The sequence below is a fragment of the Neodiprion fabricii genome, chromosome 2, assembly GCF_021155785.1.
Source record: "Neodiprion fabricii isolate iyNeoFabr1 chromosome 2, iyNeoFabr1.1, whole genome shotgun sequence".
NCBI lineage: Eukaryota > Metazoa > Arthropoda > Insecta > Hymenoptera > Diprionidae > Neodiprion > Neodiprion fabricii.
In genome coordinates this window covers 38,380,100-38,403,453 of record NC_060240.1, presented here as the reverse complement: position 1 = coordinate 38,403,453, position 23,354 = coordinate 38,380,100, and the positions used below count along the sequence as shown (strand labels likewise).

Below are 23,354 nucleotides of genomic sequence, written 5' to 3'. Positions count from 1 at the left end.
ACCGTGTCGTCGTTCTCATCGTGCACGACTTCTTTATTCGTAATTACTAATTACACTCGGAGAACCACTTTATTGCAACGATCGCTATATCAGTGGGTAGGTGTGGCATCAGCGTCGTCAACGAATTTGCAATTTCCTTCTCGATGCGTCATTACCACGCTGGACTTACACGATAAAGCGAATTCTGGTTCCGGTTGTTCCTGCGTGTTTGCGACTTTGTTGATAGTTTTCATCATCGGAGTCATTCGGCTGATGATCGACTAATCTGCCTGCAGGTTGGGAAACCGATTGGCTCGATATTCACTCTTTTGGTTTCTTTGTTCACCGAGGTAAACGATGGAGTGCTGGGTCAGTCAGATTACTTGGTACCTAGACTTGGCCATTTCCTTTGACACGCACATACCTACTGCCTATTTTCTAACTGTTTACGTTCAATGCCCGAGCACGTATTCCGTGACCCACATGGTTTGAATGAAAGCTTGTTGAATCGGTCGGCGTTCTCTTGCGCGTACTACGAACCGTAGGTGTATTGCATAGAGTAGCACGCAACACGCAGTGTGCGGGAAGGCATGGGTGATAGTCCGATGTTGTTCTATAACGGTAAAAGTCGTTGGCTGCATGAATTCCCGAAATATCACGTGGGCCGAAAGGCATTAGACGAAGAACCTGCAGCTGCACAAATCAAAATGGTTGTACAATGTACAGTTATTACACACACTGGCGGTATTCTACGTCGGTATAATATGGAATTTCGTTTAGACAATCGCATCGATCCACGGATTGCGCAATCGGGCTTATGAAAACGGCGTGTTCGCGGAGGAGGTGCGGTTTCCTCTCTACTTCTCTCTCTTTCTCTCGTTCGCCTATCCGATGGCCAAGGTTACGTTTTACCAAACACCAGTATCGATTCACTCGTTAGAAACTAGTTTCACCAGCAGAGATTATTAACCGATAGTAGCAACAAAACCCGCGTGCTGCATGTGTCATGGGGGGATCGATCCACCTGTCCCCAATTCAGCACGCCCTTATTACTGCGTGAAACTTTCAGTCAATCCGCGAATGAACGAACTGCCGTAACCAATTGTCACGTAAGAGAACATTGTTCTATGTTTACCGAGTTTTTGGCTAATCTCATCGTCTCATTTCATTTCTCAGATTTAGATTTAATTCAACTAAATCCGACATGAGATTGGCTGGTGAAGCTAAGCTCGCGCAGTTGGTGTCAATTGACACCACAACAAACCCGAGAACTACATCGTTCCGGTTAATAGCTAGAGAAGCAATTAGAATGCCCTTCATGGTGTCATGAATGAGATTCGACCCCCGTCTTGCTTGTTGAACTGACCGAATTTTGAGAAGGACGTTGGAGGTAAAACCGTAATACATCTCTCTCACGAAAATTAGCAGCTATGAAATTCGCACAATTAGGCTCTTCTTACAGAGAAGTCACTTACTATTTATATGAAAGTCGCGAACCTAGGTCACCATCAATTTGTTTATCATGTTCACGATCCTTTTATACCGGTCCTTTGATAGTTTGTGTAGTAAATTTTTGGAATGCCAGGTGCAAAGCAATCGGAATTTTTTTTATTCATCGTTTCAAACAATACGGGACATCTTTACCAAAGGATCGATGAACCTTGTGTCGTTCTCAAAATACAAAACGTTATATTCACAACTTCGGACCTGAGATGCATTTTTAGTCAAGTCACTCGCGTTAATTATATGCAGCAAGTTCTGTCTTTGGACTCTCAGGATACAGAAGATCGCTCGGCTAACTCGGGGTCAAGTCGGGTCAGGAAATTACGGCGTGGGTGCTCGTCATCCGGTACTAAGAGCGGTCACGAAGTCAAGTAGATCAATTAGTGCAACTTGGCGTCGTCAGAGGTTGCGCCCGCCTGGGCAACCCCGTATCATACAGTCTGACGGTGTGTGATCCGCCTAGGTGGCCACGTTGAAGAGGATCGTATTTTTGCTTGCACTGGAATTGTGGACTCCGCTATTGGTCATGACAAGAGGAACTTAGCGCCACTAAAGAATTTCATCTGATGCAGGCTTGAGACTAGCTTACAACTTTTTTCCCCAGTCGTCACCTCGATTCTTGAATTTTCTAATTAGCGTGTCATCAATTATAGCACTTAGAGATGCCCCAGTGACCCAGTTAATAAAGTAGCACTAGGTACTGTATACAATGCGTTTTCCAAATTCTCTCCTCCACTTTATCGCCTCGCATTATTCAGTTATTTTACAATAAATACTTCGTCATTCGTCTGTGGATCGTCATGACGTTGGTCAACCGGATCTTCGACCAAGGCTTGCCTCGCCCATGGAAACGCGTAATGGACGAAGTCGATCAACAGCACCGCGGCATTGATCAGACACGAAATGGCCAAAATCAGTTCTTGCCACCTAAAAATCCCAAAAAATCAGGCATCGAGACTAAAAGACATTGCGAATCAGCAAAAAGCATCTACAACGTCTTACCCAATTGTTCTGGCGTCTCCTACTACACTGCTGAACCACGATGCCCATTGATATATCTCGAACACCCCGCATATGAAACTCACGATGCATCCCAAGCCGGCAAACACCATTTCCTACACTTGGCAAGATTAGTGAATGGGGTTGTAATGCGCTTGGAGAAGTTAATTGACAGGTTTATTATGCAGTCAAGTTCACAGTTGGCTTCCTTTAGAGATACGTGAGACGAAGTACTCACTATGAAAGTATGTGGACGTCCCATCGCGCTCACGGATATTTCGGAGAAGTTGACGATTATGTACCCGCTAACAAATGATGGTATCAGGATCCTGATCCAGTTCGGATAAAATACGAGGACTGGTTGGACGTAGCCATAGGAGGCTAGACAACAACAGCACTAGGATCAAGTAAGAAAAACAAATGTCAAATCTAAGCGGGAGTTGATCCATGGATATATTTTACGTTTTTTTAGCCATTGAAGGTTATCTCACCAAGGAAATAAATTTGCACGCCAAGGATACGTTCATCAATCAGTCAAGACTTCCACGTGCAGCTTTACTCCGACCACCCCATTGACACATTCTTGAAAGGCTGATAAACTCGTCTTATTCATTCACGAAGGATGCTCCAAAAAAAAAAAAAAAAAAATGTTACGGGACGAAGGCAGGAATTATAATCAGCTGTCGAAGATTTAGTACCGCATTGGCATGTGAGTTTTGCAGAGGTTCAGTTTTGTTTTGGCGTCGAGTCGGCTTGTGGCAGGCGCGAACGATAAGTCAGGGTGACGGACCTTTACGCAAAATATTTATTCTGTATAGGTAGGGAACAGTATTTTTTTCCAACACACCCGCATCGCGTTTCTTAACAGGCTTTGTAAAAATGGTTGCGAGGGCGTTCGAGCTTCTGAAAAATCCCAACTTCGTGCTGAAGATTGTAGAGCTGGTATTGTGCTCGAAACCATGACTCTGCCCAACTTTTATTTCTATACTGTTCGTGAAATTGACCATCATTTGTAATTCTTAACAGGTCCTAGTCCTGGTTGGTTTCGTCTTGGTATTACTTCAGGATAGATTCACCTGGCCAAATAGCTTGACGATGGTATTTTGCATAGACACAGGAACCTATACGATTATATTGATGGTTATTTTGCTAGCCTATGTGCTAGAGCAGCCACATCAGCTAATCGTTAGTTTACAGTAAAAAAAAGAATAGAATGAGCTCTGCCGGAAGTGGAAACTGCAATGTTTTATAAAAGAAATTCTTATGAAAGGAATTGAGGTTCACGGTTATTGGCGTTGTCGTCTTCGTGATTGGCAGTATCATGGCGTTTCGTAACTACGAAGAAGTGCAAGATGGGTCAGACGGGAAAGTTTCAATGCTCGATTTCCATCTGGGCATCATCCTCTCGGGTTTGTCCAGGCAACGCAAATATAATAAACAGTAAAAGTATTGTCAAGAGATGAGATTCTCGATGAAATTGCCAATATTCTAAACTGCATTTTCACTTTCAGTCACAGCTATTGTCATGGTCTTCGACACATTCCTCGGCATGAAATATATCGGCGATGTCATGAGCCGAGACTGAATTTCAGTACGATGCTGGACGCCGACGATTCAATAATGACTGGTTAATTTTTTTCTCTCGAATGATTATTAATGTTACATTATCATAGCCAGATACAATGGAAACAGTAAGAAATAGAAAAAGCAAATGTTCGGTCAGGAATGTTTTTTTACTTCTAGACATATCTGAAGATCTTTATTTCTCATTGTCTTTGAAGCATTTATGGAGCATCAGGTGGTCTCGGTGTATCGCGATTTCCTCCTGACCCCATCTTCATCCTCGTCCTCATCATCGTCTGAGCTGTGCGTCTCGATTACTTTTGGTGTAGAATTGCATGTCAGGTCCAGAACCATGGCGATGGAGCATGCTTAAAAACTCAATATTATGTAAATACCATCACCTTTCTTTAAAATAACGACCAATTATTCATCTGCTTACCGTACATCCAGAAAGCCAACATTCCCTCGGACACGTAAGAGTAGGGCTTTCCATCTTTCGTCTCTCTCTCTTGGAAGACGAAAACTCTGAGCACCATCAAAGTAGCTGATATGAAATTGAGGGCTGCTCCCAAGCCCGTGAAGAGAACGGACTATGTTAAGAAACAATGTCACAAGAAAATGAATGGTCAAACGATTTTACGGTTCTTACCACAAAATACTGCGGCTTTCCAGACAGTCCAACGCATATCAGTGCAATTGATATTAAGGCGTAGCCGATCGTGCTGACGACCAAGAGCGTGAACACAGGAACGTTCCAGTAGCTCATTCGCCAATTACTCACGAAGATAGAACCAACGGCACAGAGGCCCTGCAGCAAACGTATAATATTTTGACCACGTTCAATCAGTGTCCGAATCGCATTTACGCGATCAGTAAATGCGTATGCTTGCGCCTTTTACTTACGGCTTCGGTTATCTTGAATCCAATTAGTCCGTAGTCGATGAGCTCAATTATTGCCATAGCGGTAAATATTGCACCTTGCAGATATACTTTTAGGCTAAACTTCGACGCTGTCAGTCTGTTTCTTCAAATTTTTTAAACGATTTTAAGCGACGTAACATCAAGACGAGATCGTGCCTTCGTGGAACTTAAAAGCACGATTGGAAGCTTTGAAAAAATTAGCTACAGATGCATCCGATCTTTTTTCGCGGCAGCAAGTACTGCACAAAGCTACTGGAATGGGTTAGAAAAAACAAACAAGTGGAGTTATTTTATTTCGTGTCAAGATTTCAAAGATTTCGCATTTCGAAATTTCCAAGTCCACATCATATTTCAAAAATAGATTACATGCTTCGTGTGCATCGTCTCTGCGTGTTACATGGAGGTAGATTCTTGGCCACGAGGGGCATTCGTCGTAGCATTGACGTCATGTGGCACCAGTCTCGTGATCAGTACCGTCTTCATCGTGTCCCACGCGACAAGAAACGTCCACGAATTCACTGTACGTACGAATCAGCGAAAATATTTTCTCGGCCTTGTTACACGAACTACCAATACTGTGACATTTTCAGGAAGCCGTGTTCGACGTTTTGTGTATAACAATTTTGGCCATTGGAATTTGCGTGTCAGTCAAGCAGCGGAGCGCTAACAAACTCGACGAGCTCTTCATCGGCCTTTTGGCTCTGAACGTCCTCTTCTTTCTCTCGGACTTGGTCGTTTATCGAATAGTATACGACCCCGTTTTGTGCTGCTGGATAGCGGTGAGGCCATTGGTAAAAACCGACGACGATCAGAATGAGCGCAACGACGATTAGCTCCAGAGAAACCGCTCCAAATATTTGACCAACTTTTCTAATAGATATATCAAGATCATACCCATCACTCAGAATTGCGCGTCAATTTAAATGGGTTGATATAAGTCGAGAATTTTATTCGTGCGTCAGCTTTATTTTCAACTCAAACACGCGCTCGGGTTTTTGGTATTCATGAATATACATTATATAATGTACAAAAAGATGAAACTGTACAAGTTTGAACACCTGTTCAGCTATCGTGGAGTACATGAATTGGCAGTCTTATGCGACATGTTTGATCGAATGACTCGTTACAGAACCCCACGCCTATGCACAAATTGTGAACGAGGCGATTGGTACATTGAAAAAGAATGAAGAAAAATATAATCGGGTTGTTATAATCGTTAATTGCACTTATCATACGTAAAATAATACATATTATATACCTACATAATATAATGTAATACCTACATAATATAATGTAATACCTATAGATACTCAAATGTGTGTATTATAAAAATATTACCATTTCTAACTTGTACTAATATTTTGCATAACATTTCGCGACAATATATAATGTTTTATGCAGGTGCGATAATTGTCTGATAAGTTATCAAATTGTCGGTAAACTTTGACGAAACGTCGTGTCCAGTTGAAATGAAATTAAGTGAACTTGGAAAATCGTTCACACGCTATATCAAATTTAAAAGATGTATAACTCGAAACCTTTATACTCGCTTATAAAAATTGTGCAAAAATGTGTGATGAAACGAAGCAACGGTGATGTTTTGACGGTAGAGAGATCGTGCACGTATACATCGTGAAATATTATGATGACGCAAAACTTCGGAATAGATCGATTTACTGGGATCAATTTTCTTCTAACAACACTGCATATATGCCTACTTTGCCGAGAGCCTGGGGATGATAATGAAAATGTGAAGTCTGCAAACTAAATGAAAAAAGACGGCGAGGTGTTTCCGTTCTTTTACATAATTGAGACATCATCGTCGAGGATCATTTCTCCTTTAGTTCAAAACTTCGTTTGCGTATTCGAGTACCGACAGGACGAGGTCGATAAGGTAGGCGGCTCCTTCGATCACACAGAGTGACCCTAAAGCCAGCCCAATCTGTAATTTTAAAAAATATTTGAATCATTTATCAGCTTTTCCTAAATTTTGCCAAGTTTATCTAACTTTACCTGTCTTTCAGTTGACACGTGCAAGTACTTGTGCTCGCTTTGATACCCGTGCCAATAATGCAGCGCGATTGCACCAACTGCGATGAACATGAACATTCCAACGAAATTCATGATGATTTCCTGCAAGGAAATAAAATTTTTTGGAGTGGCAATGGTTGAAAAGTCAGAGCCAGCACAGCTGTAGATTCAAGGATAGGACGGCTTGGACTATGTATAAATAAAGAGACAAATAATTGGCACTGGATTTACCACTAGCGATTTAGTGTGGTCCGTATTGCCGAAGCAGAAGGTGATCGTAACAACGAGAGTGTAGATGAAGAATCCAACGAAGATACCCGATGCCACGATTTCGACATCCGGATTCTTATCCTCGTTCAAGTTCCATGTTCCTCCGACACCGAGGAATTCGCCACCGTATCCCGTTCGGTAAAGAATAATGATGATCAGGTTGATCACCTGCGATAAATTGATTTCAGTTAAACGCTGCCCAAATCCTTTGATCAGTTATTAATCTGTCCGTTAATCATGTGGTGGTAAAGCTAGTATGCTCATTGTCAGTTACGATAATTGAATATTATTTTTCTTCGGCTATTTAGCGACCAGGAAAATTTTTATCGGCAACCGTTTAACACATAAATTGCATATCGGTTTTTCATTTACGTTGACATAGTTTGCCAGTCGGTGCTTTGAAATTGAGTTGCTGGTTGCAGGTGTTCTAAGGCATTGAGAGAGTGAAATTGTGAATGTGCGTTAATGTGTCATGCGTTATGATATCGCACTGTACAAACAGTGGTTGCTTATCGCTTGCCGATATGGAGGAGCAAAAATGATTCACCATCGAAGTTGCAGTGTTTTCTACATTTTATTTTTCATCTCAAATTTTCAATGTTTAATTCGAACTAAACGTAGACTCTGACAGCTTGACGAATCGTACCATTCGTTAAAAAGTATCCCACATACTAGCATTGCGGCTAATCTATTGGGATTACTTTAATCCGTTGAGTAAATTGCTACGATTGACTTGAAAACTCGAAACGTGGATTGACCGCAGAATATCATGAATCGAAACGGCCATTTCATTCCAAACCGAATATTTGTAACTACAAGTTATTCACTGATTATTGTAGATATCAGACACGGTTGACTCATAGTACTGTTAAAACCTGTACGTGTGACAAATTGTTATCTCAGATTTTCCTCAGGCTCAGCCAATGATAGTGACTACTATGAAAAATTTCACTTTTTTGAATAGTACAGCACACGTTTTCGAAAAGTGATCTTCATCAATTGCATGACTTTTATTGTGAATCTTCAGGGCATTTATAACACTTTTAGACCTTTTAAGGTTTGAGGTGTCAGTGGCAAATGGAGATGATCGCAAATTCTGTAACGAAAATTTCAAAGTCTTCAGCGAAGGTTTCCTCACCAGTTTCAGCACTTTCAATACTATCCCGCCGATCGTTTGTATGGACATCATCTTGGCGGATGGAAAAAAGACAGTCCGGTTTAGTGTGACGAATGAATGAACCGAATTTCACCGGATAACTAAAACCACACTGCACTACACTGTACCGTAACCGATCAAAAACAATGGGTAAAAGACATCTGCTTTGCACGCTAGCTGGACTCGATACAAGACCAAGCCCTGTTTATCTAATCTTACAAAAAGCCAAGCGTAGCGTGGATGAAACGAAAAGTACAGTTGGGCGCAGGCGCGATTGCCGCGGTGAGATTCCCTTATCGCTTATCTTTTGATAATTCAAATACGTGTTGGAAAATGAGCAGGTGATACGCTTGTCCCACTTTTCACCGTCGTTGAAAGATACCTGTAATTTGAATTCCATTAAGCCTGTCTCGGCTTCAAATTCGTCTCAAGCAGCCTTCATATCCTTTCGTTATTCCATATCCAGCCAGGGAATCACAGCTAACGCCATCAAACCGGTCATATTGAACCCCTCGTCTCATTATCTCTCGATCAAATGATTCATGCTCTATTGATAAGGTGAGGTAATCCCGAAAGTATGTTGGTAATCACGTTTCCAGGAATTCATTTACTATTGGCTACCTGCTCACGAATGCACAATGGATGACGAACGCAACGATAATAATATGATACTACGTACGCTACAACTGTCTGCCTATCTGTAGATCGATCCTGTCCACATCCCATTGATTAACTTTAAGCTGTGGTGCTATGATTTCCAGCCTTGTTTCCAACACCTATGAATCACCTTCGGAACCAACCTTGAACCAGATTTTTCGTTTCAGGAACTGGGGCTGAGCATCACTCCCGATCAAATCGCCGAAATGGAGGCGCATCTTGATAACATAGACTTCTCAGCTGCTGCAGCGGAGGAACGAAAGACCAGGCATGATGTCATGGCCCACGTTCACGTATTCGGAAATCAGTGCCCCAAAGCCGCCCCCATCATTCACCTTGGAGCCACTAGCTGCTACGTTGGAGACAACGCTGTGAGTCTGTTTCATTGGAAAAATGAGAATGATGAGAGAGAGAAAGAGAGAGAGAGCATGATTGTAGTAGCGTAATGACGAAATGATCTTTAAAGGACCTGTTGATCCTTCGTGCCGGATTCAATGTTCTCCTGCCAAAACTCGGTGGCGTTTTGACTCGACTGTCTAAATTTGCTCACGAGTATCGGTCGCTGCCTACTCTCGGATTTACTCACCTTCAACCAGCTCAACTGACGACGGTTGGGAAGAGAGCGAGTCTCTGGCTCCACGATTTGCTCATGGACGAAAGAGCTCTTCGCAGAGCGAGGGATGATCTCAGGTTCCGTGGGGTCAAAGGAACCACAGGCACGCAGGCTTCTTTCCTGCAGCTCTTCGACGGTGAGTCTTAAAATCACACTCTGCAAATTGAGAAAATTTTTCTCAGCTATCGATTGGCTTAGCCTCTCTGCTGTTGAAAATTTTTACCAATCGAACGATTGCAAGAAAATTGTTGAATATTAAGTTCGCTGCGAAAAGGTGACGGAGAGAAAGTAAAGCAGCTGGATCTTCTGGTCACCAAGATGGCCGGTTTCGAGAAGTGCTATCCCGTTACTGGTCAGACATATTCGAGGAAAGTCGACGCTGAATGCATCAACGTACTCGCCTCTCTAGGATCCACGGTGCACAAGGTGAGTATCTCTTCAATTTTGCGAGATTGCGAAACGACGACTGAACACATTCCGTAAGTCATCTAGGGTGACGCTGAAGCCTGGAACCACGAAAGTTCGACAGTTCCGACAGTCTTATTTATTTTTCCGCAACAAAAAGGCAACGAAACCGCATATTCCACGTCTTCCAGATTTGCAGTGACATTCGTTTGCTGGCCAACATGAAGGAGGTGGAGGAACCCTTTGAGACGACGCAAATAGGATCGAGCGCAATGCCCTACAAGAGGAATCCAATGCGGTCCGAGAGGTGTTGCAGCATCGCTCGTCACCTCATGACCTTGGCGAGTAACACGCTCCAAACAGCCGCGACCCAGTGGATGGAACGGACCCTCGACGACTCTGCGAACCGGCGGATCACCCTTGCCGAGGCCTTCCTTTCTGCGGACGCCGTTCTCATAACCCTGCAAAACATCACCGAAGGTCTGGTCGTTTACCCGAAAGTCATTGCGCGACACGTCGCTCAGGAATTACCGTTCATGTCGACGGAGAACGTGATAATGGCCATGGTCAAGGCTGGTGGAGATAGACAGGTGACTCATTTTCTACATCTTTCATTTTCCGCTTTTCAGCTAGGCTATTTTACTTCACTGCCGAATTCGTCTTATCCTCGCTTTTCTGGGCGAGAGAAATCGCATTGAAAAAAAAACACACTTTGAGCTGCTTATTCAGGTTTGCCACGAGAAGATTCGCGTGCTTTCGCATCAGGCTGGTGCCCAAGTCAAGCAGCACGGACTGGACAACGACTTGGTCGAAAGGATCAGGAAGGATCCTTACTTTGCGCCGATTCTTGGGCAGCTAGACGGACTTCTCGATCCTTCAACTTTCGTCGGGAGGGCGCCGGAGCAGGTTGAAGAATTCTTGAACGAGGAGGTCTATTCTGTTCTCAAAACTTACGAGAATATCGAACAGGCGCCCGTTACTTTGCTGATTTGAGTTGAAACTTGAATTTGCCGATTTTATCGCGCGCGTTTTTTTTCTGTAAAACGGTGAGGTTCAATATCGTTGAGATAAAAAAAAAAAACCAGAAAGTCAATTGTAATGCATGCTTCTGTTCAAGTTTATTGTGCGTAACATATTGGTATCTAATATTATTCCCTTATATACTTATATTATACAAGCATTTATTTTTCACATATGTGCATGCGTGTAGTATATGTTTATATAGAATTATACATATGTGCCGTTTCTATAATCGGCCGATTTAAAATCGTGGACGTATATTGGGTCGAGTTTCAATCCAAATACATAAATTGTAATATAATCGAGATGGAGAATAAATCGTTTTACGTTTCTACTGACTAAACATAAATCGATTATCTGTGACAGCGTGGGGAAAAAAGAATCTTTAATTTACGTTGAAATTTATAATGACGGTGATCATTGAAAAGAAGTGATACAGTCGCTACAGATGCTTGTTGAAAAAATCACCGAAAAATAGACAGAGTTAATTAGCATATAGAAAACTTTCACATAATGAGCAAAGTAACGAGTATAATCACCATTCAATAGGTACGAAAGCAAACAAATTGTGTCAGTGTTTCTAGAGAGAAATTTGTGAGCGATAGGTGTAGAATTATTGTATTGATGGCAATGAAAATAGAGAAAAAAGAGATAGATAGTTATCGAGGAAAAAACAAGTTCGTCGCTAACGCAGCATGAATGTTTAAACACATGAATTTAGGACAGACTAAAGAGTGTAGAGAGGAAAATTCTGAACATTGATATTTCATACAAGAAGAGGAAAAGATGGTTAAGGAAAGTGAGTAGTGATAGTACAATAATTGAAATGCTTTAGATTAGGATAAAAATCACATTTTATTACAAAAAATAGTATAGTTTATAGAGAGTCAGGTGGGGTGATAACAGATACTTACGAGAAGACAGTCAGTCGTAATAGGATAAGAAAAAAAGACACGATCGTTAACAGTTCAAGCCTTAAGAGATATCCTACGAAATTTTCATGTTAAAACACACATCGGAAGTAGGTACGTACACACGTATAATTAAGGGAGAGTATAAAAGTAGGGTATAACAGTAAAAGTACGAGAACCATAAGAATAACAGTATCAAGAGTAAATCGTACGAGTTATAGAGATAGTAAAGTATGTAGACGTAGTAAAGGGCACGTTTAGTATACGATAATCACAGCATTGGGTTTTTCGTAGTATCTTTTTTTTTTCTACACGCATGTTATTTTTTTCTTCATTCTATTGAGAATTGTATAGAACTTGGTGAAAGAAAAGATCAGTCGAAAATGCGTAGAAAAAATAACGACTCTAAAGTTCAGGCGAAGTAAAGAGTAGAGATAATAAAAAGACTCGTAGAATATGAGGAAGGAAAAGGACGAGGCGAAGCACAGTGTACACTATCTAACAATTGAATAGGTATTAATGAAACGAAGAAAGAAAAAAAGGCAGAAGGTTTAGAAGAGGTGATAGATATGATTGATAGACGTCCCATTCAGAGTAGAATTTTAGTTCATAGGCGAGGAAGTGGAGAAGATTTCGTAGTTGAGATAAAAATTATAGAAGAAAAGAAAAATTAGGTCCAGAAACGGAAAGAAGAAACAGGTAAAGAGAAAGACAAGTCAAGGAAGGAAGAGTAGGTGGAAATATAGCAGAGACGAGGATAGATGCTGTAGTGAGCGAAATATTAGGTCTAAAGAAAGACATGAGAGCAAGACAAGTTTGGATGTGGTAAAAAGGTTCGGATGTCATAAAGCTGAATTGTGAGCCGAGTGTGATATGCAAAATTGGAAACGGTGATTCTGTGATTAACTATTATTGCAATTATTTAGATGGATAGTTTGTGAAAAGCCAGACTTATCGTGGTTGTTAAGAATCAGTTGTAATACTGTTCAGTAGAGATGTTTATTGTGTAGATGCGGTAAGACTATCATCATTCCACAGTGTTTCATACATTGATGGGGTAAAAGACAAGCTCTAGACGCGGTAAAAAATGAAGTTGAGATTAAAGAAAAGCCTAAGGAGTGGAAAGAAAAGGAAAGCAAAAGATAAATAGAAACGTAGGGGAAAGATTTCAGAACGAACAGTGGAGAAGAAAGTAAATAAAATAGAATAGAATAGAACGAAGGAATATGGAGAGTAACAGATGAAAGTGGAAAAATACAGAAATTTAGCTTTAGATAGATGGAAAATAGAAACAGAGATAAGTATAAAAGGGTCGTCAAAGACTACAGTCGGAGTATAGAAAAGTATTTCAGAAAAGAGTTGTAAAAGGTACGCGGAAATTTGAAGGCTAGAAAAAGGCCGTGTAGAATAGACAAGTACTTGTAGATCATTAGTAGATCATGTATTATACCTACGGAAAGACCCTAGATAATGAAATTATTTATTAGATAGCGTGAAATCCAGGAATGGATCGAATTTGTTAAGATTCCATGGTAATCACTAAAGTTGTAATTTGTAAGTTGTCTAAGAACTTGAAATTTCAGGTACAGATAGTAAGTTGGAATGGAATAAGAGTCGTGTAGAAGTTTGCTGAGGAAGAAATAGGCGCGAAGAAAAGATGAGAAACTGAAAGCGTTCGAGTTCTAAACATAAACAGGAGAAACAGAACTTGATAGAAAATTGTCTGAAAGAAAGATAAAGAATGAGGTGGGAGTAAAAGACAGACTAGAAAAGATTGAAACAGAAATAAAGAACTGAAAACTTAGAATAAGTGCTGCCGAAGTTGAAATGTAAATATAAATATTGTAATCCTTGGCAAGATTTGGCTAAATTTTGAGATCATAATATCGGTTGGTCAGAGTGGAAGAACAGAAAAGAGAAGAGAGACTGAAATATAGTTGAGAAAAGAATTGCACAATAAAAGTGAAAAAGGGAAGAACAGGGTTTATTTGTGCCGTGGGAAAATAAAAGATCATCGCGAAGAAGAATTGACAAAGGAAAAGAGTATGAAAAGAAAAGTTGTTCATTTTCGGAACATGGATAGTAGCGAATCATACAAGAGTAGTGAACAGAGAGGTAAAAGTGGAGTAGCATTGTCTGCGGGTAGAATTCCGAAGGGAAGAGAAAAGAAACGGAGAGTAAAATTGTCAGAGAAGAGAGAAGGAAAAGAAAATTGTCAGAGAAGAGAAAAGGGGGGTAAAATTGTCAGAAAAAAGGTGAAAAAAATTGTCAGAGAAAAGAAAAGGAGAGTAAAATTGTCGGAGAACAGAAAAGGAGAGTAAAATTGTCAGAGAAGAGAAAAGGAAAGTAAAGTTTTCAGAGAAGAAAAAAGTAGTTGAGAATGTAAGAAAAAAAATAGGAAAACCAAAGACGGAAACGAAGAAAGCTTCAGAAAAGGGTAGAGAAAATCGTGGAGTAAAGTTATTAGCCTCAAAAGCCGAGGGAAGACTAGATAGAAGAGGAAATAAAAGAAGAAAAAAAGACCAAAGGTGGTTCGAAATGGTTAGTTTTCAAGAGCAAGAAGAAGAAACAAGGAAAAGGTACAAAAGACGAGTCAGGAAGAAATAGAACACAGGACAGCGGATGTAGGAAAGAATAGAACAGTAAAAAATAAAGATTTGCTGCAATATTGCAAGACGAGACTTGATGGATATTTTACGATTCTTTGAAGCTATTGTCAGAAGTGAATTACAATTATCGATTGTGGAAACATATTTAAATAATTGTGAAAAAATCTAAAATCAATCGATAGTTCTCAGAATAAGTTGCAAAGAATCGGAAAATCATCTGCAGGGGGGTGGGGGGGGATGCAGAATATAAGATTGAGACGAGTATAAGTCAAAGGTAAGCTATCACAGTGCAATACAGCCATTTTCAATTGATATAGAAATATTGTTGTGTCTTTCGATCCTAACGTGTCAAAACATTTTTGTTATCCCAATTAGGAACTCTAACAATAAGATTTAGTCGGAAGAATCGTGCTCAGATAATGTTAGTCAATATTTACAACGTGTCTATGTAATAAAATAAGTTTCATAATAATATATAATAACAAAGCGACAGAAAAAGTTCATGGACGTGTCAATTGACATTTAAAAATTTCTGGTGGGAATGTTTCGAAAGTGTTTTAAAAGCCGATGGTAGAAATCTACGACTTTGTAAAGACCTGTGCATATTAACATATCTTTCCTTTTTTTTCTTGAACTCTTAATTCTTATCAGTTCAATATTTTGTTGTTTTTTTTTTTCAGCTGATGGCGACAGTGACGGGTTATCCAATTTTTTTCACAATAACAAATTGGCTGTCGAGATTCCTGTCACTATATATCGGCTTTAAACGAAGTTTCTAGTTTTTGGAGGATTGCATAAAATGCACACCCAGTTATGTTGATTTACCGAATGACCAAGAGCTGGCTATAAAAATGCCGATGAATATCAAAATCTGTCCGAAGTGACAACTTTCTCGGCATTTTTGTATCCATTCGACATTGGTTTTGTTAGTCTTTAATTCGAATATAACCGATCTGCGAGTCCGTTGAAGAATTGCGCGCTATTGGAGATCAGCGACAAATCGACGACGTAGATGGCAGTCAACTTGATTTGATTTCGTCGGTTAAAACGGAAGAAAAAATCAAAAAGATGAAATAAAGAAACGTGAAACAAACAAGAATAAAAGAAAAAAAAAGAAACAAAAAAGAAAAGAAAATAAACGAACAAACAGCGAATAAGAGGAAGAGTAAAGAGCAAGAAGGTCACAGGAGTCGGAGAAAGTGGGGCTTCCTTCCGTTCATCACTTCTTCGCCATGCGATGGCCGGTGAAAGTAGCGCCGTCGGATATTTTTCCCGACTCAACAAAGACGGCGAGCTGATCGCCCGCCTCCATGTCCAGGAGGACCAGGTTCGATCCTCCCCCAGGACCTACGCTGACCACAGGAATCCACGATTGGCTTCTGCTTCCTTTGCGCTTCAGAGTCAATCGCAAATCCGAACTACCGTATCCGGCAAAGCTGAACTGGTAAAGCCCCGGACAGTGCGTCGTGAATGTGCCCGTTGCCGGCACGTAGCCGACACCTTTGTTGACCAGGGTCTCCGAAAGCACGACCCTCGCATCCTTGAAGAAGGATATTGATTGGTGAGGCAAAATTTGGGAGAACATAAGCTTCGAAAAAGAAGGTCCTTCTTCGGCTTACGATTATAACTCGTTATCAGAACTTCTTCGTCCTGGTCACCGTTTCGCAAATATTCTAGTTTGCTCCTTTACAGGCAATGCTTACGTTGATTTGACCGTGAGAAGCGGCAAAGGCTACGACGCCTAAGCAATCCTCGGCGGTGGCGAGCTTTCGGGCTCCGACTGTGGTTGTCCTGGCAGTCGGTGGATCCGGAATTGCGGCATAGCTGAGCGAGGCGATTTGCAGGAGGAGAACTGACCACACCACCCACCTGTAAATAGATTTTTCAATGTGAAAACAATCCGACATGCGTACCTGTAACGGACGTGTTGGTTTAAATACACTTTGCCTAATTGGGATTCTGAATTTGAGACGCCACCGTTTGATACTATCGAGTTGCAGAGTTCAATTGGCCGAGGTTCAACTTTCACTGCTCGAGGCGACGACGGTCGAGCTAAGAATCGTTCGAGACCAGACTGCCAAGCAGGTATTCACGCATTCGCACTTTCGGAATCGTATTCGAGGCCTCGCGTGACTTCTTTGACGGACGTGAACGGCACTCGGGGATTCGTTTTCCGATATGGTCACCCTTGACTTCCGACTTGTTCGTAAGGAAGCCTGACTGTGAGAGTCCTTTGAACGTTGACGCGCTCGTTTACTTTTACTGCGGACCATTTTGGAGCGAAAGAAGAGGAGATTTTATTTAACTTTACTCAAATTGTCCGTTTGCCATCGTTTTAATGTTGTTGGAAAATTTATCAATCGGTCTCAAATCGCGTGTTGAGAATTTTTCATGTTCAATGAAAGCTTCAAAGCATGAATGGGGAAACCTTGAGCTGGAAAATCATTTGAATTCCCTGCCGTTATACCGTTCGGTAAATAAGTCGGAGAAAGTAAAATGTTGCGTAATATTTCCATGCGAGATGAGCAGGTACGTACGTGTTAAAGTATACAAAACTACGTTCTTTTTTGTAAAATTGTATTTATTCGGTACGTGAAGACACTTCCGCACATTTCAGTGTAAATTAGCTAACATGATTTTAAAAATTTCTAAACTTCTCTGTATTATTATATTACACTCAACTGCGGCTATTACACAGAGATTGAAGTTTAAGTGTTTCTGTAGCTTTTTTTTAATATCTGCATAATTATAATTACGTCAGAGCTCGAATATTTTATAAGAGGAAACTGTACTGCGAATGTCCCGGAATTTATGCAGCTTCGAGTCATCGATTGTTAGTGTTGACGACGAATGAACGAACAGATAATTTTTCATCGAAATGTCTCGTATGGATAAATGTAAATATCCATCAATTTGTAGATCCTTTGTCCGATGACGATCGTATTTTTCTCCACATGCGTTTTTCCCTCGAACGAAAACTCTGAAGATGAATTTAGTACTGCCATTGTGACATTGAAGAGGCCAAGTTAGTATTTAAATTGAGCTTAAGGAAGTTTCGAAAAACTTCAATGAAAGTGGGATCATGATCACTTAATCAAATCGCGCAATTAATTCACCGCATTAACGCTACGTTCTTTCAGGTTTATCGGCACGCGATTAATCAAGTTTTGTCCAAACGAATAACAAAAAGATTACACGAAGTTAAACTCGAAAGCTGCAGCAGAAATGAAACACGTCCATACAGGTGTGTTCGGAAAATGGGGCCAGCTTGAGCACATTATCATTGCAGGAATATGCCGCTGACACCAGGTGGTAATTAGCGTCTTGTACAAGGACGTAAGTGTTTCATTATACAATTAGATCCAGATGTATAAATATTGTATGGTGAATAGAGTTCACGCCCCGATAATCCTAGTGCTGAACGAGAAGGATAAAGATAAGCTGAAGAAAGAAGTAACAGCAGCAAAAAATGGAGGATATCGTTCACGCGCGATCGGTCTTGTAAATCAGTCGCCCGAGTGTGTCTCCCGTGATTCTGGTTTACTCTACTTTCTATTCGCTTCGGGGGGAAAGTTTTCCTTCGTGAGGTTTATACCCAGCTATTCACGTTTTAATCCATTGTCAATAGTCCCAGATGTAATACTCGTTATACACCGTATTTTCCAACAAATAACTAACCATTTCACGTACAATTCTCACTAGAGTGAGTGAAGAAAAAAAAATGGGTCGTAAAGATCTGGCCGATAACCGTTGTGATTTATAACCGAAATGAATATTGCGCAAACGCCTGCTGTTTACTTTTCTCTCTCTACGGTTCTACTTTAATATTATTGCACACGCTGTATTTTTTTACTTTTATTTTTCAAGCTATCGCGAGGTAAATCTACGAGTCCGTAACCCTTTCACTTTCTTCAGTTTCAAGGCGACCCAACGGAAAAAACAAGTCCGCATGGCTGCTACGTGACCCAACGCAACGCTCCTGAGTCCTGTCGAGATTTCGATCAAAGACTAACGCTGAACGCGGTATTGAAACTAAAAGGAAAAAAGTGGCAATAATGAAAATGAAAGGCGAGGGAAAAAAAATTAGCAGAACGACAACGCAATTCACCCAGCGTGTTTCTGGCAACGTTCGCCATCGCTTGTATCGTAAATTTTTCATTATCTTGCACAGTTGGCTTGATCGATAGTACAAGTTACAAGGATCAAGGGAGAAAACGTCATGGATAATTAAAATTCGGTCGTGTTAAAAATAGGACGATAAATGATGATTGAATAATTAGCGAGGCGAAGAGATTAATGTGAATCGAATCTGACCCGCGACTGTAATTATAATTACGAAACCCGAAGCGATTCGTAACGCATTTTCATGTAGCTTGACGAAATATCGATCACTCATTGCACATATACCTACACGGATCTTGTGGATCTCGTGGATCTTGTGTCACTTGCATTGCGACAGATGAACCCAGTTACAACGGAGAACGTCGATCGTTGTTCGTGGAACCTTTGACCCTCTTATTGGTAATTATTATACACGAGAAGCTGTGCAAAGTGACCGTCGATGCAAATACGCGCCTGGTTCTCTACTTGTAAGACAGCTGGCAATTTTTCAACTATTCATATCATACAGCCGGTTATGCAACGTTTCGCAACATGGCTGATTGGCGTTGTAACGCTTTTCTACGATTGTATTACAACAAAAAAATTGATCGGCAAAAAATAACGATTATTTATGCATCTGATTTGGCGAAACGTTTTCGTTCAAAGTACAAAAACGTGGTGTTTTTATGTTAGTTGAAAAAATTGAAAAAATCGACAGAGATATACGTGATAGGGAATTGCGAACTGCGTATGACTACGTAATTTCGCAACGAAATCCAATCGTTTTTTCGTCACGACCGACATGCATGACGCCCTGATAAGATCGGAGTCTATTGTCTTGTTCTACGGCACGTGTTTCGTTTTTGTCATGTCAACATTTTTGTTCCCTCGCCTAACATACCCGCGCAAGGCACAAAGAATATGTTGCAAATATTGAAAGTCGAATACGCGATACTCTACCGAAACTGTGCGGAGCTCAAAACGCCTACATACATACATCGGTTAATGTTTCTGAAATGAGGTGTCTTAAAAAGAAAAATGCAACGCAACCGAATCCCTGTCTTCAGAAATATAGTAAAAGTCGATGACTCCTTGCACACCTATCTCCTCGACAATCCACAATACATACGGTGTTGCATGTGAAACGCGGCTGAAAGTGGGTCGCGTACAGCGATCGGTTCGGAACACGTCTGCAAAGTGGATTAAATCGCAGCCAGATATCTTGAAACTCGCGAGTAAATAACCGAAAAATACGAGAACGATTCGATCCGGAGATCGGGCGATTCTGGAGGCTCAGTGAAACGGCGATACGAATAATTGGAACAAATCGGAGCCGCTGACACACTTCGGACCACTCGATCATAAATCTGTGTATTAAGCAGGCGTGCGAGTAAAACGCGCGAAGGTAACGCTGTTCAAAGCTCACTTCCTACTAGCGATCGTTATCCGTGATACTGCTACACCTACTCGTTCGCATCGGGCGCCGTCCAACCGTGGAAAATATGGCTCTATCAATACACATTCAATGGGGTAAGTATTAGTGTAATTGCATAGTGGGATCCGGGCGAGGCCGATTCCGCCGTACGATTGGAGTCAGTGGAACTACGTGCTTAGGAGATTTCATTGTAACGATCCAGGACTTATTGGGGTGGAAGGATGAGGGATGATGATTGATCGGTTTCTATAATGCACCATTTAGTGTTCCTCTGCCTTGTGCAATTCCTTGTATATTCAATTATGAGAAAGCGCTATATCTTGAGAGTAACGACGCAATTATGAAGCGTTTTATTTGGCGTGAGCCGAACGGCGAACGGATAATTATATAACCCGGAGCGAGTGAACCGAGGCAGTTTCCTGCCGAGCAGACGCGACGTGATAGAACAATAAATATTTCACTGGAGAGGAACGGAAGTTTCGACGAGTCGCTTGAAGCTAAATTCACAGAGTGCAGAAGCTGATTGGACTAGGTGAGCCAAATTTGGCAGCTAAAAATACGAGGAGAACATATAATGCATACATACGGTGTCTTGTGACCCTCTGTTGTTCACGTTATATAATTCACTAGCATAATATATTTCAATCAGATTCATGAGCCAAACGAGACATGTGAGATGTGAAATATTATCCAATTTACATAATCGCATAATTATCGCGTGTTTTTTACGTGTGGGATTAAACATGGATTCTAAACCAAACGTTATGAAATGAAAATCGCATGCCAAGATGGTGCACCAAGGTCCCTCTCTCCTTTCTCTCTCTGTTTTTTTGCTCTTTATTTCGATTTCTTATTTTACCTACATTTTAACTTTTTTTTTCTGCTTTATATTCTTATCAATCGTAATAATCGTATTAATTTTCCATCTTTACGTACTTGTTCAATATCGCTACTGACATAAAAACTTATATACCGACATCTATCTCTCTACATCTCTGATGAAAATTGATCAACTAAAATGTTTTCTCCGAGTTCTAAAAATCGCACCGCGAATCAACCAATAATATACAATAACGTCCTTGAAGTTGTACGATAAATCGTTTCGTCGCGTAGCCGATTTCCGTCTCGAACGAACCGCACCAAGTATCCGAACACTCTGAACCTTCCTCGCCAATATCGTCGGGGCGTTAAAATGGCAGAAAAATTGACTCACATGATGTTTTGAAGTGGAGTGGCGGGCAGCGGCAAGGCGTTCCGATATGTCCGGTGGTCCGGTCGCAGTTGCGAAGACAGGAGAAGCCCGGAGCTTTATATCAACTCGGCGCGCTCTCCAAGCGCCGTTGAGCCACTTGCCCTGTCCCAGCCAGTCCCCGAGTCCATATCGCCTAACGCCCCTCCATTTCGCGCCGCAGGATTCGTCGTCACGGGCGGAAACGGTTCACCGAATATCGGGAATCGCGGGGATTCATCGCAGCTTTCCGCCCGCCGAACCGAACGCTTCCCCTGATCGCGAGCCACTCGAGCTTGCGCAACGTGTCACGAACCCTTCGAGCAACGGATCTGAATTATGCAACGGAATTGTTTATGTAAGGCGGACGTAACCGCGGACCGTGGTTTGAGCGTAAAAGTTTAACAAATTTTCGAACAAATCGTGGTGCAGTAACGATCGGAATTGGAATCGATTGCCAGTATCAGGCACGCGTTTTCGAGCGAATTTTTTTTCCCCCGTTCAAAAACGCAGCCCTTTTTCCGCCTTTTCCGGCCTGCAACGCGCTGCGTCGAGCGAGGTGCGCTTCCTACGCGCCGAAGCCGAAGGCACGAAGACGGGATTTCTCGACTGACCCACTGCACTATTTTCCTACCGCACCGTTAGCTCTGATCAGCCGTTAAGAAGTCATTGTTTAGTAACAGTCTATTTGGCATTATGGCTAGGACGGGATACGCGTCCCGGTCTTCGAAGTCCGGCAACTCGGATCGGCGCCGCGTCGAACCTGACACGAAAAAGTTGGTTAGAAAATAATACGTAATTAAAACGCAGTAGGTATAGGTATGTATAGTGTCTTCGGAACTTTCTCCGCTCTGAAAAAAAAAAAAAAATAAAACAAACAAACGAACGATAAAAATTAAGAGGTGAATATAAGAAGAGTGGGAAAAAGATTTAATGTAACTGTAATCCGTATCGTACGATTTATTTATTTGCTTACTTTCGTGACCGATTTTTACTGGATCTACGCGCATTGTACACCACCCAACAATATGCATTAAGAATTTTCGAAAATACCCACAGCTTAGAAGAAAATAGTTTTCCTATAGACAAAGAGGCAAAGAGTGGAAAATAACCGTTTTTGTTACGCCGCAGAAATTTAAACGCCACTATAATAATCAATATACCTACATCGATTTTTATGCGTCGAACGACTTTGGATTTTTACTTACCAAGTTTCCTTCGGTGAGACAAATAGACAAGAAAAAACAAGAACTGAGCACAAAAAATCTATTGACAGTCAGATCCCGACAGAATGGCGCGGGATTAGATACAGATCGCATTGTCGTGTGTAGGTATAATGTAATGGCGTGCGATTTGCACACGGGACATAATGGGTATAGTAAATACCCAGCCGGAAGTGTTGGACGTAATCATTCGGCACCTACAGCTGTTCGTTGGCGTAAAATTTATTCCATCGACGATAATTTGAGCCAACAATACACGGAACGGGTATATCGGTGTGACGTTAAAAAGAATTAAACAATTAAATCCCATGCTGAATAATTCTCGATCATGAAATGCGATTAATCTCGTGGACGAGATCGTGCCTGGATTCTGGTTAATATTCCTTACCTCGGGGCGTGATATCTTTACGTAATAAATACGGTCAAAAGCTGTTCAATAAAGAAGTAATTAATTTTGTTTGCTGAACTCGCGACGCGTCTCGAACGCCACCATTTTTATTCACTCTCCCTGGGCAAGTAGAACCCGTTTTTTTTCGTCGTCGTTCACCAGATCATTCATTTCTTCCTACTTTTGCGGATCCGGTAATGTCAAAACTTTTTATAACGGAGAAATGTTTTTTTTTTCGTCGAGGTACAGTTCTGGTTTAATATTTTGGTTACAAAATTCAGGGATACGGAGAGGAGAGAGAGAATACGATAACTGAACGGAGAAAAAAATCGGGCTGGCTCT

General features: G+C 41.2%; 4 protein-coding genes and 1 long non-coding RNA gene across 6 annotated transcripts in view; 3 read left to right on the top strand and 2 right to left on the bottom strand.

Moving 5' to 3' along the window:
* The window catches only part of LOC124175784 (adenylosuccinate lyase), a 40,059-nt gene extending 28,579 nt beyond the window's left edge, over positions 1-11,480 (top strand). Inside the window, exons 1-6 of one of the 2 annotated variants that reach the window (XM_046556318.1) lie at positions 7,273-7,404; positions 9,247-9,450; positions 9,546-9,828; positions 9,967-10,118; positions 10,289-10,687; positions 10,827-11,480. In XM_046556318.1, coding sequence (XP_046412274.1) covers positions 9,286-9,450; positions 9,546-9,828; positions 9,967-10,118; positions 10,289-10,687; positions 10,827-11,090 — 1,263 coding nt within the window. In that variant the 5' untranslated portion in view covers positions 7,273-7,404; positions 9,247-9,285 and the 3' untranslated portion in view covers positions 11,091-11,480. Of the gene's footprint in view, positions 1-7,272; positions 7,405-9,246; positions 9,451-9,545; positions 9,829-9,966; positions 10,119-10,288; positions 10,688-10,826 lie in introns of those variants that run through there. The other variant, XM_046556317.1, reaches the window with a different exon arrangement.
* On the top strand, positions 2,016-4,751 carry LOC124175791. Its single transcript, XR_006869239.1, has 4 exons — positions 2,016-2,888; positions 2,954-3,190; positions 3,508-3,890; positions 3,993-4,751. It is a non-coding gene; the product is annotated as an uncharacterized LOC124175791 (long non-coding RNA).
* LOC124175790 lies at positions 4,797-6,524 on the top strand. The gene is made up of 3 exons (XM_046556324.1): positions 4,797-5,226; positions 5,327-5,485; positions 5,556-6,524. The coding sequence occupies exons 1-3, from the start codon at positions 5,173-5,175 to the stop codon at positions 5,796-5,798; spliced, it is 456 nt and encodes a 151-aa protein (XP_046412280.1). The 5' UTR covers positions 4,797-5,172; the 3' UTR covers positions 5,799-6,524.
* On the bottom strand, positions 5,911-8,604 carry LOC124175789 (protein snakeskin). Its single transcript, XM_046556323.1, has 4 exons — positions 8,405-8,604; positions 7,228-7,434; positions 6,979-7,098; positions 5,911-6,907 (listed from the first exon to the last, which is right to left on the bottom strand). The coding sequence occupies exons 1-4, from the start codon at positions 8,453-8,455 to the stop codon at positions 6,806-6,808; spliced, it is 480 nt and encodes a 159-aa protein (XP_046412279.1). The 5' UTR covers positions 8,456-8,604; the 3' UTR covers positions 5,911-6,805.
* LOC124175788 (complement C1q-like protein 3) lies at positions 11,187-21,539 on the bottom strand. Its single transcript, XM_046556322.1, has 3 exons — positions 21,387-21,539; positions 16,341-16,506; positions 11,187-16,177 (listed from the first exon to the last, which is right to left on the bottom strand). Coding segments are annotated over exons 1-3 (489 nt in total). The 5' UTR covers positions 21,389-21,539; the 3' UTR covers positions 11,187-15,856.
* Between the last annotated feature and the right edge of the window lie 1,815 nt (positions 21,540-23,354).

Excerpts from the sequence above, each read along its gene's own strand:
- LOC124175790 (XM_046556324.1), top strand. The coding sequence starts at position 5,173 with ATGCATCCGATCTTTTTTCGCGGCAGCAAGTACTGCACAAAGCTACTG. Across the intron at positions 5,227-5,326 it reads GCACAAAGCTACTGGAATGG|ATTACATGCTTCGTGTGCAT; the intron begins GTTAGAAAAAAC and ends TTTCAAAAATAG. Across the intron at positions 5,486-5,555 it reads GAAACGTCCACGAATTCACT|GAAGCCGTGTTCGACGTTTT; the intron begins GTACGTACGAAT and ends TGACATTTTCAG.
- LOC124175789 (XM_046556323.1), bottom strand. The coding sequence starts at position 8,455 with ATGATGTCCATACAAACGATCGGCGGGATAGTATTGAAAGTGCTGAAA. Across the intron at positions 7,099-7,227 it reads ACCACACTAAATCGCTAGTG|GAAATCATCATGAATTTCGT; the intron begins GTAAATCCAGTG and ends ATTTCCTTGCAG. Across the intron at positions 6,908-6,978 it reads ACGTGTCAACTGAAAGACAG|ATTGGGCTGGCTTTAGGGTC; the intron begins GTAAAGTTAGAT and ends TTAAAATTACAG.
- LOC124175788 (XM_046556322.1), bottom strand. Across the intron at positions 16,178-16,340 it reads CTTCTCACGGTCAAATCAAC|GATGCGAGGGTCGTGCTTTC; the intron begins GTAAGCATTGCC and ends TCCTTCTTCAAG.